This window comes from Ictidomys tridecemlineatus, chromosome 3 (assembly GCF_052094955.1).
Source record: "Ictidomys tridecemlineatus isolate mIctTri1 chromosome 3, mIctTri1.hap1, whole genome shotgun sequence".
NCBI classification, from domain to species: domain Eukaryota; kingdom Metazoa; phylum Chordata; class Mammalia; order Rodentia; family Sciuridae; genus Ictidomys; species Ictidomys tridecemlineatus.
The window spans coordinates 52,792,209-52,807,038 of NC_135479.1; the positions used below are offsets into that span (position 1 = coordinate 52,792,209).

Genomic DNA, 14,830 nt, shown 5'->3' on the forward strand with positions numbered 1-14,830 from the left:
TCCTCACTGCAGCACAAGCTCTCAGAGGGCAGGGGACACACCTTTTGTTGCTTCCAGATCTATCCCACAGACACATGAGAAGCCCCTGACGAGGTTTGCGGTTACAGGACTGGAGCTCCACATGTGTATTTCGTTCAAAATGGTTTTTGCTTAAGAAACACAATGTCAGAACATGTGTGTAAACCTAGGCCCCAATTTCCTTTATTAAACTGTCAGTGTTTCCCAAATACCTTGCTTTGCTTTGAAAGAAAGAGAAGATCAGGTTTGGAGGCTTCCGTGGGGGAAATCCCCCTTCCCCAGACCTGCCTTCCAGGCCCACTATTGTCCTCAGTCACCTCCCTCACATTCCTGACCTCCAGAATCTCTCACCAACCTACCAGCAAGCCAGTGCCCACATGACTTGTTATAGTTCAGACTGTGAACAAACCTACTCATGCTCTATTCATTAAAGTCCAAACTCCCATCCAGCTGGGCCATCAGGCGGCCTCAGGATTGAGCCTGGCCCCAACCATCTCCCCAGCCTTGCTTCCTGACCACTCTCCCTTTCTGCCCCAGCTCTACAATGAAGCCAAAATGGATGTTCCTCCTGAGTGGTGGATCCCTCTATGCCCTTCTCCACCCCACACCAACTTCACTCACAAAAACCTTCTCCTAGATCCTTAGCCCAGGATGAGTTAGTTCATGTAAGTCTTTTTATCTGCAAATGCTGAAGGCATGTTCAGGATGTAAATGCTTAAAAATTAGTGCTAAAACCACCGTGTGGCACTCAGTAAGCGCTCAGAACGTGTTAGCTTTCATCATTTAATTAATAAGTTGTTATCCTTGAAGGACAAAGAAAAATGCATCCTCTTTCATGATGTTTTACTGTAGCACCCCAGGAAAAGAAGAGTTGCTTCCTCTGATGCAAATTCCTAAAAACTCTGTACCATTCACACAGCACTGATCTCAGATATCTCTGGCACTCAGTAGTTTGTGTGTGTATCGCCCTTCCTTTTGTTGTGTTCTGAGACCTGGAAAGAGCACCAGGAGGGGTCTGAGTGAGCACGATGCACTTTGTGACTGACAGTGTCCACCACTCACAACTGAATGGACTTCCAAGGGAACAAAATTGCACCCCTCTCTCCTTTGTGAAGCATTTCCCATCTGCATGGCAACTTGCCAGTGCACATCTTTCTGTAATGACCTGAGCTCAGTCTTTTTTCTCCACTCTAGTCCCAGTTTCTCAGATCCCACACCAACACTCTCTGGCAACACAGTCAAGAGCGGGACCATTCTGAAGGCCCTGCAAATTCTTTCTGTTTTTTGAGACAGTATCTTGCCATGTTGCCCAGACTGGCCTTAAACCTTGACTTAAGCAATCCTCCTGCTTCAGCCTCCCAAGTGCTGGGACTAGAGATGCATGTCCTGTCTTGCTTGGGTCCTGCAAATTCTGCCCAAGGGCCTGGCAATTCTTCTCTGTCTTCAGGTAGTATCCCTTAACTGACTAGATCATTGCAAATTACACTGTGTGTCTAGAAATCAATTGAAGACTTTCATTTAAAGGTATAAAGATGAAAAACTTCCATTTTACTTATCAGAAAGTTAACCTTTCCCCCAGAATCTCCTTTTAATATAGTCTCGGGCATAGTCTCTTCCTAGGACATGCACATGCATGTGTGCACTGCACCCCACCCTGCAGGCTCCCTTACCTGCACCTGACCTGATGTGCATGATCATTCTTCTCCCTTTCTCTGCATTCACTCTTCTCTCTTTCTTTTGCCCCAACTACCCTGACCCCTCTTATTTATATTTTTTGTGTTTCTTTCCCTTGATCTCTCAGAAGACAGCTAGACTCCTAGGTCTTGAGATGCTATAGAGAAAACAGAAGTGAGACAGTTCCAAACATGCTTGGCCTCAAAGTCAAGGCCTGGTGGAGGCAGTTCCAGGGCCAAAGTCCTACATGACCTGAGGCCAAGCAAAGAGTTAGGACAGAACCAGAGTGAGGTGCAGCAGCAAGAGCTAAGCTTCTAAGAGATGATGTGTTCCTTCTTTGTGTACAGACACACAGGCTTTTTGTTTTTCTGGTACTAGTAAAATCTGATCTATGATAAATGTCACCAAAAATCTTCACCTGAAGTTCATGTACATAAAAAAAAAACTATGAGGACTAATGGAAATAAAAGAAAATGATTTATATGCAGGGTATTGGGAGACTTCATTCACCAGCCTCTGTGTGTGGCAGGAGTGGCAATGATGGAGGATGCAGCTTGGCAGACCTGTACACACTGGGAAATGGCACATGCAGGGCTTCTCGGTATTGTGTCCCTGTGCCCTCAGTTTATAGCTGAATTGTCACTGGAGAGCCTGAGGCATAGTGTAGTTCTTTATTCCTGTACTCCCCACAGCATCTGACCAAGAGGGCAGATGTCTAATTCATTTCTTAACCCAAGTATCTTAAAATGGATAACTTCCGATATAACGGCAGCCCTGCTCTAGCGAAAGATGTTAAAGTAAGAAAAAAAAATGTTTATACACATATATATGAAAAAGAATCATCAACAAATCTTAACTATAAAAGATTCCAGCCAAGCTTAATTATAAACATAAGTACATCCTTACCGTCCTTCCAAAGCTCTGCCACGAATCTATCTGATGACTGGTGTAGAAGGGTGGCCACGTTGTCATTCAGAGGGTCCATGTTCTTCATCAGCCACTCATCGGCCTTATAGTCCACCTACCCGTACCAAAGCCATATGTGGTGAAATGGAAAACACAAAACCAAACACAAGAACAAAAACCTTCTTAAGCTTTCATCAAAAGTCTTCACAGAACAATTGAAAAAACTGGATTGTCTCAAAGGCAAGCCAACTGTTAAAATATATACCATATACAGTGTTTGTGAATGTCTGTCGACACCTTTGTTACACCTTCACAATATGCAGCAACAGAAAACAGTGATTTAAATCGAGTTATCCAGCATAAGGACTCTCTTACCTTCCCGGCATAATGTATAATGCAAAAGTCAGCTTTGTCTTTCAGTTGCCGAGGTTTCTGGAACTTGGAGTGGGAACCCTGCTCTTGAACCAATTTTTCAACAAAGGTTTTGTCTGTGGCTTTAGGGAACCAGCACTCTTCATCCAGAAGGGCCAGGACACCTGGAGGGTTAGCCTGATGATGAGAAGCAGCAAGAAAGGACAAGGTTTGCATGTCAGATGCCATCGGGTTGACAGCTTATCTTTCAAAGCCATTAGAGTTTTACGCAGATCTGTGAAAAACTACTGCTAGTATAGAAAGTAAATGTACAAACCATAACAAGTTTATAATTCAAACATGGAGATCTCAAACTGCTAAGTACCAACAAGAAAATGGGTAACTTCTCTAGCCAACTTTCAAATATGTAAATTTTAAGTAATCTAATTCCAAATAAATGGCCCATAAAAGCAGCAAATAAAGAAGCCAAAAAGGAACTGGGAGGAGGCTGTAGAGATGAAATTAATTGTTTATATTCAATGACTGGTGGATATATTATTATAAAATCTCAACCAACTGTTTGTTTCAGGCATTATACATCTTAAGCAATGTAAGTTTTTGTTTAAGTGATGATTAAATAAAGTATATTGTTTCATACTTGGTAAACTATTTAAAAGTATTATTAAGTAGAGTACATGGAGAGTGATAAAATGAACATATAAAGCAACTGATGAATTAGCAGACTTTGAGAGCCTACTTTATGTCACTCACTTAAGAGCTCACTGGAAAGAGATCTCAGTGAGTCCACAAAGTTACAAAGCAGATTACTGGCAGCCAGGGGTTGGGAGGAGAATGGAGACTGATGGCTAATGGCCATGGGGCTTTTGGGGGAGAGGTGATGAAAATATTGTAGAATTAGCACTTAGAAGGCTCCAATCTTATGCTATGTGAGTTGTGTCTCAATTAAAAAATAAGGTGATCTATGCCATCCACAACAGAACTTGGGCCAGTTTTAGGACATATCCATAAAATCAGCTTTTTAGAAGAAAACTCAAATATCAGTTTTCTTTAACACACAGGCCATTATCTTTTTTTTTTAGAATTTTTTTAGTTTTCGGTGGACACAACATCTTTGTATGTGCTGCTGAGGATCGAACCCGGGCTGCACGCATGACAGGCGAGCATGCTACCGCTTGAGCCACATCCCCAGCCCGGCCATTATCTTTACTGGGGAACAGCTAGCTATCTATACAAGTACTATTTTAAAAACAAAGTAAAGGTTAGAGTTAAATGTAATAATGTGGGTGGAGAAAGGTGAAGGTGGATTCCAAAGCCAGAAGGTAGAAGCTGGGAGAATCCTTCTGCAGTGAGACCTTAGCCCAGGGCTCCTTCACCTGAAAGAACTTTTGGGGTTTCAGATCAGCTAAAAGAAGATGATAATCAGAAGCAACAAGAATTAGGTAATCCAGAGGATTCAGGGCTCAGAGTGGCAGGTGGGTCAATCTCCCCGCATCACCTGATAGATGTGAGTAAGAAAGTGCCACACTAATATTAGGATAACCGAAACATCTGTCCTTCTACAGTGATTTTTACATTTCTATTCCCATTTAGTGAAAACATTCCTGAATTCTGACACGAAATCCAAATACGATTTAATTTTTTTCTAAATGACTCAGTGACAGCATGATTACAAAGAACCGTTAATGAGTCTCATTTTTTTTTTCTTCAATGTCAAAATCTCTTCTCACTTCTTTTAATTGGGTATTTCTAAAGAACTATAAGTTCAGGAATCTATGTTTTTGTATAATGGTCAAGAGGTTTGTAAAAAGCTTTTGAACCCCAAGGCTCACAGGCTTCCACCCATCTCCAAGCCAGGTGTGACTGGAACACTTTTATTTATTTATTTTTAATTCATTAATTTATTTTGGGGTATTGGGGATTGAACCCAGGGGCAATTTACCACGGAGCTAAGTCCCCAGCCCTTTTTATTTCTTTTCTCAGTAAGTTGCTGAGGCTGGTCTCAACTTGTGATCCTCCTGTCTCAGCTTCCTGAGCTGCTAGGATTATAGGCATGTGCCATGGTGCCTGGCTCCAGAACACTTTTAAAGGTATTTTTCTTCAAGAAAATACTGCAACCACTCTCCCTTTCTCTCTCTTTTTTAGTGGGGGTGGGGTGGGGTGCAGTGGTACTGGGAATTTAACCCAGGTTCTCCTCCATTCTAAAGCATAAGTGCAGGGACACCATCAAGGCAGTCTGAAAATGTAGGCCTTTGAGTGCCACAAGGACACACAGATATAAACACCTCAAATAACATCGATAATAATGTCAATAATGCTAACACATAATATTTCATTCCCTTATTGATACAAATTTCCAAACAAATTTCTTGGTGATTTTAGGCAACAGAGCAGCAATGAAATGTGCTTGTGTGCTGGTGTGGATGTGAAAGCTAACTGGAAATTACTGCAAGTATGCTGTGAGTGTTACCTCCAAAAGATGCAACAAGCTACCCAGCCATCCTTACCACTACAGGTAATTTGAGATTTCTGCTCCAAACATGTAGCTCAAGTGCCTTAAAAAATAAAATGATTACTTATGTAGGTAATGTGCCAAATGAAAATTATCTGTTGCATTCCTTAAACCCACATATCTAATGTACTAGAACTACATCTTCAATGGAGTGAATGTCTTCTAGGTTCCTCCTCTTCCTAACTTGCCACTAAAGGGACTGTGCCATCCAAGATCTCCAGACAGTGGGCCTCAACCATCTTCAAACACAGACTCCGGGCAGCAACCAGAGACTGGATAACAAGAAAAAGAACTGCTTTTCTCAGTAAGTTGCTGAAGCTGGTCCCCTGTTAGGGGAGACCTTGGGATTGTTGTTGCAATAGGCCTACTTTAGTAGTGCTAGAACTTTATGTAAATTATGGGTATTAATGCAAGAGGCTCTAGGTTAGAACCCTAATACTAGGGTTGGGAGGGATATCTCAGCCTTAATTACACATTAGGTTTTTTTCTCTATGTTTTGATAGATACTAGAATAAAATAAGCAAAACCAATATTATGGTGAGTAAAATATAACACCAGAAAGCCAGGTATGGTGGTGCACTCTTATAATCCCAGCTACTCAGGAGGCTGAGGTAGGAGGATGACAAGTTGGAATCCAGCCTGGGCAACTTAGTGAAACCCTGTTTAAAAAAATAAATTAAAAAAACAAAACAAAACAACTATCTGCCAGGAAATACATAGCCAGATCATTACTGTTTGTTCATAATCACATGGAGTAGTTCAAAAAGCAAATGAACTATGTATAGTTCTATGTGCTTTTACATAACGCTAAAATTCTGATGCGCTAAGATTGCTACTAAAAATACATCTGCCAAAAGGCCCCCTCTTCCCCCCCAAAACCACCCAAGACTTCAAATTTTAAAAATCTGCCCAAAGAAAAACATCTCTGTACTTACAAGGACAAACTTTTGTTGTGTAGAAAATGGATTGACACGACATGGCTTACTCCCAGCCAAGTGTATGTCCCTGAATTACCTAAGATGATGGGAGACAGGGGAGGCACCACTACCAGGGACCTCTGCCACCCGTGAAGACCACACTACATTATTCAACACAACTATACATGTGAGGATAGGAACAGAGCTAAAAGGAAAGATAACGGAAGGGTTTTACTGGGATGTCACTTACTTTTAAATAGGATTATTTTATCCCAGCATCATCTTCCTAGAAAAGTTAGATTATTTATTAGTAGGAGTATGTGTGGGGTTGTGGGGGGCCTTGTGCATGCTAGGTAAGCCTCTACCTCTAAGCTACATGCCCAGATGAACATTTAGATTGAAAAACTACTTTAACACTGATGAGGATAATTTCTATTTTGGATTATGCCAAGAACAAAATTTAAGGCTCTGCTTGAACAAGGAACTAGAAGCCAAACAGTGAGGACACACTTACGGGCCTCTCTATCAGGTCGATGCACGGCTGCAGATCCAGCCCGAAGTCGATGAAGTTCCACTCGATGCCCTCGCGCTGGTACTCCTCCTGCTCCAGCACAAACATGGTGTGGTTGAACAGTTGCTGCAGCTTCTCGTTGGTGTAGTTGATACACAGTTGTTCAAAGGAGTTCAGCTACAGATGGTGAAAGTCATTGTCCAAACATGGGGAGGGAGAGAAGATGGGAATAATTATCTAGTTACCCAAAAAGTTCATTAGAAGTTATCAGGTATCCATGATATTATTGGTTCTAGCTGATGAATCAGTACTGTCCCATTCTACCCTTCAGTGAGGATGTGGGCTCCAGAGTGAGGTAAGAAAGAAATCATCTAAGAATCGTCTTTACTTCCCAGGGCTGCTGCTGGGAGCTCAGATTGGTCTGATACAAACAGCGCTGAGGAAGGGTAAAGATCTGGGTTAATCTATGCAAGCACTTCTCTTATTCAATGTGTGACCTTTGCCAATATCCAAAGTGACATAGCACTGCTCTCATTAAGTGAATCTGAACATCTTTCATTTGTTACAGTCACTTCTGTTCTTCCTCTGTGAACTCTGCCCATTTTTCTATTGTGCTGATGGGTGGATGAATGGACAGATGGGTGAATTTAATAAGTATAATTTTATTTGAGTAATCATCCTACATACCCTAAGTATACAGCCCTTTTTCTGTTTCTACACTGTTCACATGAGTAGCATGTATCCATAAATAACTTCTTTCATTATAAAAAATGACTTTCAATTAGAAAGAATTTAATCAATCTCCTAGGAATAGACTTATGGCCTGAAAAAGCTGCTCGGATCTTCCACAGCCTGTAGAACTGTTCGTACTTGCTGTTTTAGAATGAGGTCATACTGGGAGGGCAGGGGCAGAGCCTACCTTGCTTTCTAACTAGCACATAGGACAAGCCACATAAATATTTAAGAGATTGCCTGATTTTGCTTATTCATTCTTATATAAATGGATTTTGCTTTGCCTTATAATTGATTATGACATCTATTGCTGTCTGATGACAAATTATGCTCATTAAACAGCTTTGTATTTTTTGCATGTATGTACCTTTTTCTGTCTGCATATTCCTATATTAATACATATTTCTTTTACTATGCTTTGTCTTCAGTACTCTCTTCACAGTTTTCACTGTCTCTTCTTTTTGATTATTTTTGGAATTAACAAGAAGGTTGCCTATTCTCTTCCTTCCCTTAAAATTCCTACTAATAGGTTTTAAACAAGTATGTTTGATTTATAGATGAATATTGGGAAGACCTATACCTTTATAATGCTAAAATTTCCCATCAAGAACAGGGTATGTCTCTTTATTGTTTTGTTTTTTTTAATAGCAGCAATGTAAAGTTGCCTTCATTTAAATCTTACCTGTTTTTTCTTAAAATTATTTTTAGGTATTTCATCTGTTTTTGGTGAAGTTGGAAATGGGGGTCTTTTCTTTCATTTTTATCTTCTGGTGTTTATGTAGAAGAAGAAATATATTTTTTTTAATGTAATTTGTACCCAGCAATTTTTCAAGATTTCTCAAGCTTTTTACAAAATCAATAAATCAATATATACTAAAACAATCTCTTAGAGTGGCATTGTCCAGTCCAGTTCAGTGGATGAATTGCTTATCTCAGTAATGGTTCAGTTTTTATGAGGACAGACTGACTTAATAGTATTTTAAAGAAGTCCATTTTAAAATTAGACAATTCAGTACCCAATAGTGGCTAAAGTAATACACTAATTGCAAGAAAAGTCAATATTTGTGCCTTCTATATAATCTATCAAAGAAAAGAGACAAACTACATCTATCATGATTTAGCTTGTATATGTATTTACAGAGATAAGGATACAAATTTTTCAAAGAGCAAATTTTATCAACCTCTCTGTAAATCCTTAACAGGTGTGTGACCGTAAACCTTTGCCATGTCGAAGATAACTGGACAAACCTAGTCAGATCACTGATTCAGTGTACTATCAAACACGTGGACACCGACCATCTTTCCTCCACACTGCTTCTTTCCGACTCTTGTGCTAGGTCACCCTCACCCTGCCCCTGGTCTACCAAACTGGCCTCCTCGATGTTGCCCTACTTCTACTTTGGTGCCAGAATACATTCCATATCCTCAACTCCCCTCTCCCTTTGGTCAGCTCTGTTCAGACACACTGGCTTTCTAGCAGCTTCTAACCTTTGACAAATTTTCCCCTAAAGATCCTCCCTGTTCTTCCTATCACAGCACCTTTCACTGTGTTTGCCTTTCACACAACTGGGAACTGAGTAGCTGTTTGCCATTTATTGTCTGACTCTCTTCTAGAATGGCAGGGACTGTACCTGTTCATTTGTCATTACGCCCCTGGTGCCTGGCACTGAACCTGGTACATAATAAGCCTTAACATTTGTTAAAAGAAGAAACAAAAAGAAATGTAGGAAGGAAGGAGAGAAGAAAGAATACCTCAAAAATTTCAAATCCAGCAATATCCAGGATTCCAATGAAAGATGCTCCCTGACGTTTGGTCCTATCCAGAGCTTTATTGATACGGTGAACGAGCCAGCGAAAGAGTCGCTCGTAGGTAGCTTTTGCCAATGCTTCTACTGCAAAATCTGCCTATAATTAAATAACATCAACCCATTATCCTGGAAACAGTCTCAACCAAGCATTTACCGCTATTATGTGAAGTTTATTGTTATCTAATACTCAAGAAGCCTGAAATGACATTTACTACTTAATCATGTCCCAATCTTACACATCAGTAGAAAGCATTATTAGTACAATTAAATGAAAACTGGGGGTTACTCATTTTAGGGAATAGGTAAAAATGCCCAGGGAAAATAAATTCTTCCCCAGACTCCTGGGGCTCTGAGCGATATTATCTATCTCATCAATTCTGTTAGCTGGCACTTTGCCACCTTCCAACCTTCTTACACAACTATTAATGTATTTCTTAAAATAGTCCATAATTAAATGGTAAGTGCCATTCCCCTATTCTTGCTATTGTGCAAGCACAGGAACAAGGTAATGGAGGTCTTGCTGCTAGTTTGGCTCCTAAGTTAAGATTTGTCTACTGGATTATTTGCCTCCCCTCCCCAGGACAACTAGAGATGATGTTTCAAATTCAAATATAAGCTACTGGAAAAAATGTACTCATTTAATACTAAGAAATATTCATGAAGTTTTCATCGATTCAGTTTGTGCATGTCAATCAGAAGGTCAAATGACTCCCACTTATCACTCCAGCAAATCTGAAATAACAATGAATGTTGAACTTACTTGTTCTTTGGTCTGGGCTTTCTGCACATAATCTCGGCCGACCTTGATCCGAGGGGTAAGTATAGCCCGAGTAAACTCCATCACATTCATCCCAAGCAGGTGGCAGAGTTTCTGTGCAACTGAAAGGTAAAACCCCTAAATACTCCATGTGTACTCAGGATGGAATCACAACACTCGACAAACACTTGACAAACTCTAGTGATTATTAAGCTGTTCTAAAGTTAGACAAATATTTGATGCCTGGCTTTTCTTTTTTTCTATAGACCATCAGAAACACATTTTCAAGTGTGTTTTAAATGTGTTTAGGTCTTATGAAAAATACCTTCCATTCTTCCACAGTAATCACACATCCACTTTTAAAAAGTGAGAGATAATGAGATAGCATCTGCTCTCCTTGCCTTCGGTGACCTGATCTTCTTCTACCTATGGGTCATTTTATGACTTCAAAGCTAAGCTATGCAGGTGCACATCTGTCTCACTTTACGTCTTTCATGGCTCTGCCAACAGTAATTGTGGAAGACATAGGGGGACACAGGCCCATAGGCCAATTCAACTACTCTGAATGGGCAAGATACATGTAAGGGTCAGGAAATGGTAACCATAACACAGCAAGAGAGGCAGGTCACTTAGAAGAGTATCACAGAATTAAATTGCAAATGAGCCTTGAAATGGTTACAAAAAGGACCACTTCAAGGGGCAGATGATGTGACTTTATGTCAGCCTTCATGGGCCACGGTGCACAGTTATGGGATGAGATGACTTTCTCAGGTAGTCAGGCAGACCAGGCCATATCAGTGATGCCTGACTTTTCTTTTTTCCTTTATTAAGTTATTTATATATTCTAATTTGTTATACATATAGCAGAATGCAATTCACTTCATATCACACACATAGAGCACAATTTTTCAAGTCACTGGTTATACACAAAGTGTTTTCACACCATTCATGTCTTCATACATGTCCTTAGGGTAATAATGTCTAACTCATTCCTACCCCCTTGTGCCATCCTTCCCTTTGCCCTATCTGAAGTTCCTCCATTCCCCCCATGCTCCCCACCCCACCCACCATCGCCCTTATGAGTCAGCATCCTCATATCAAAGAAAATATGCGGACGCCTGGCTTTTCTTTTTTTCTATAGACCATCAGAAGCAAATGAAAGCTCCCAAGTCTTGGAAACACATTTTTAAAATGTGTTTTAAATTTAAATCCATTTTGAACATTTAAAAACTTGAGGATTTCCTATTAAAATGTAGATTCCTATCCAGCTTTGAAAATTCAGTTACGAGAATGCTCCTCAATTTATGATGTTCTGATAAACCCACTTTAAACTGAGACTGCATGGCTGAGTCTAGTCTACCTTAACATGTTTAGACACTTAAATTAGCCTACAGTTGGGCAAAATCATCCAACATGAATCCTGTTTTAGGACGACATACTGAATATCTCACATGGCTTACTGAATTCTGTATCACAAGTGGAAAACAGAATGATTGTATGGGTCTGCTTTCATATCGTTATAAGGTTGAACCACTGTAAGCTGAGGACCACCTGTGTGTTTGGCAACACTGGGGGTTTCCAGGTGGCTCTCTTCCAGGTGAGCTGTGTGGTCTGCTACAGCTTAGTTCCCTTCCCCTCAATTACCAATGCCTCTCCCATGTAAGCTGAGGACCATTCCCCGTCTTCCCTCAGGGTTGCCACTCTACTCAAGAGTCCCTCAGGAAGCACATGTTCGTGTTTTTCATATGTTCTTAGCAAACATAAGAAGCCATTGAAATAGAAATAAAATCACTGTTCATTAGTTTACCTGTATTTTCTGGCATAGAAGCTTGATCAGTATTTCTCTCCTTTTTGAAAGATATATTTCCAAACTGTAGCACTGAAGACACTACTTTAAGCATTGCTTCATGTTGATAAAAAGAAAAAAAAAATTAATGAAAATATTTCACTAAAATGTAACAAAGACTTATTCTAATTTATTTTGTGCTACAAATTACTGTATGTGAAATTTTTTAGTAAAATTTGTCTTTGAGGAGTTCATAAAATTAAGGGCAGTTCTCATTAGTTTCCCACTCATTTTCTAGTTTAGGTTATTTACCCCAAACTTATTTGGCTTATGAAAGTGAGACTGTGAATGTTAGAGAAATCACACATACATAGGATCTCTTCGTGAGAAAAGCCCATTATGTGCATTGCTTCCATGGTCTCCTGAAAGTTATCCTTGTCTTGTTGTCCCGGAATAGGGATATAGCCGTTGGAGAGAAATCTGTAGTTATTAAATCCTTCAAGGAGTAAATCAGCTGAAAGGAAATACAACAGAATAAAATTCGATAAATACTCATAAACAGACTAAAGCACCCCTGCAATCGACTGCTGCTGTCTCCGAGGAGAAGTGGGGTTCACTATCCAACCAATCACCAGCACATGCTTTTTCCCATCCAACCCATCACCAGCACATACTTTTTCTTTATATGTTGATGTAAACACATGAACAGACATAAATCTGTGAGCAACAAAGGCAGGAGCTTTCAGGATGGTGATTTGTACAATATTATATTTCATACTGGATAGCTGGGAAATGATGCAAACTTTCCAGATAAACTTTATTTACTCTTTGAGTTATTCAGATTTAAACATTTTTAGCCATTTTTTTAAGGAAAGCTTTAAAACTCATGCTTTTTCTTTATAGCTTACCTCAAACATTATGGGGTCTATATGAAAACTATCTAGATATTCAAGTTCTTAGCCCCATAAAGGCCCTGAAAAACTCTTTCACCAGGCCAGTTTGTTTAAATAATCTTTTTTTTTTTTTTTTTTTTTTTTGGTGGTACTGGGAGCGGAACCCAGGGCCCTTCCCATGCTAAGCATCTGCTCTACCAGTGAGCTACATCCATGTCTTTCCAAGCCAGTTTGTTTAGTGGTTACTTTGTCTTCAGACCAGGCCAGTTTGTTTAAATAATGATTCTTTTTTAAAATTTTGGCACTGGGGATTGAATCCAGAGGTGCTTTACTATCAAGCTACATCCCTAGCTATCTCCCACCTCTGCTCTTTTTTTTGAGACAGGGTCTCGATTAAGTTGCTGAGGTTGGCTTCAAACTTGGGACTCTCTTGCTTCAGCCTTCAGAGTCTCCTGGATTATAGGTATGTGTCACCATACCTAGCTAATGACAGATATTATAATGGATATAACTAGTAACTACGGCACTCTAGGACCCTGAGTTAGGGAGCACTTATTCTTTTGACAAGTGTGCTCAAGGATGCACAAGGACATTTCTCAGGAGTGCTCCGAACAGAGAGGGTACTTATCCCCTTAATAGATGTGCAAATGTGCCCCCAGTCTTCCTTGTAATTGGCTATCTTGCTGTCCTGCAGAGGGCTTCTGCTGATCACACCTTCCCTCTGATTCTCATTACATCATGTTTAATTTCTATTAGGTACTGCCTGCTTTCTTTTTCTACCTCCTTTCAACACTCTGATCATCTTTTTAAAATTCATTCCTGGTGCAGAGTTATTATCAGTCGGAAAGCCTGAGGGTTTTATTCTTATCATACAGCACAATTATAAATTTTTAGTCTCTCCTAGGCACCCACTCTGTGTTTTTGTTGCTTATGTATTTCCTCTGCAGGTTTTCTCTAGTTAATTTTTGAGTTCAATGCTTTTAGAGATGCCTTTGATTGACCCAAGCCTAGTCCCCAGAGAAGTTCTACTTTATATATGTCTACTGTAATATCTAGATAACAATAATCATGGAGAAACAACACTGAATTTGAGACACAGAAGAGATTGAAACATTATACATCTTCTCCCTGCCTCAAATATTTCTGACTCAGCAAAATTCTGACCCTGACCAGAAATCTTTTAACCACATCCAATCCTAAGCTTCTAGTCCTTGTGATTTATGACAATAAGAAAATAAATACCCACCATTGGGTCTTTCTAGTATTAGTGCAAGCATAATCTATATTTAAGTATAAATCTAAGAATAAAAATGTTTATTCTACTTCACTTTATTAAGTAAATATATTTTTGCTTACCTTTCTACTTATAAGTGTTTTTTTAATTTTTAATTTATTCTTTATTTAACGGTAGAATGTATTTTGACACGCCATACATACATAGAGTATTAACTTCCCATTTTTGTAGAGTTACACCGGTTGTGTATTCACATAAGAACATAGGAAAGTTATGTCTGATTCTTTCTACTATCTTTCTTATTCCCATCCCCCTCCCTTCCCTTCATTCCCTTTTGTCTAATCCAGTGAACTTCAATCCCCTCCCCTCTTGATGTGAGTTAGCATCTACATATCAGAGAGAACATTTGGCTTTTGTTTTTAGGGGATTGGCTTATTTTACTTAGCATGACATCTACTAATGTTGAACATGACATCTAAATGTTGAAACAGAATCTCATAAACATGCATCATTTTCTTCTGATTTAAAAATCTTAAAAAGAAATAAAAGTACAATGTAGAACAACCTACCACTTACAGTACTTACTCTATGATGTGGAAGTTCAATTTCATTTTCATTCTCATGATTTAACCAGCTAGAGATTTGACACGTATATAAAACCACTATTTCCTGAGATTTTCCTTTCTCAAAAAAAATTCAACATTAGAAATGAT

General features: G+C 39.4%; 1 protein-coding gene and 1 long non-coding RNA gene across 8 annotated transcripts in view; one reads left to right on the plus strand and one right to left on the minus strand.

Annotated features, from left to right (window-relative positions):
* The window catches only part of Myh10 (myosin heavy chain 10), a 134,939-nt gene that overhangs the window by 49,305 nt on the left and 70,804 nt on the right, over positions 1-14,830 (minus strand). For all 7 annotated transcript variants that reach the window (XM_078042867.1, XM_005332861.4, XM_078042869.1 and 4 more), the window contains 7 exons: positions 12,361-12,504; positions 12,012-12,107; positions 10,208-10,326; positions 9,392-9,544; positions 6,911-7,084; positions 2,974-3,147; positions 2,599-2,713 (listed from right to left, as the gene is read on the minus strand). In XM_078042867.1, coding sequence (XP_077898993.1) covers positions 2,599-2,713; positions 2,974-3,147; positions 6,911-7,084; positions 9,392-9,544; positions 10,208-10,326; positions 12,012-12,107; positions 12,361-12,504 — 975 coding nt within the window. The remainder of the gene's footprint in view (positions 1-2,598; positions 2,714-2,973; positions 3,148-6,910; positions 7,085-9,391; positions 9,545-10,207; positions 10,327-12,011; positions 12,108-12,360; positions 12,505-14,830) is intronic.
* On the plus strand, positions 3,141-7,086 carry LOC120884195 (uncharacterized). Its single transcript, XR_005726492.2, has 2 exons — positions 3,141-5,482; positions 5,646-7,086. It is a non-coding gene; the product is annotated as an uncharacterized LOC120884195 (long non-coding RNA).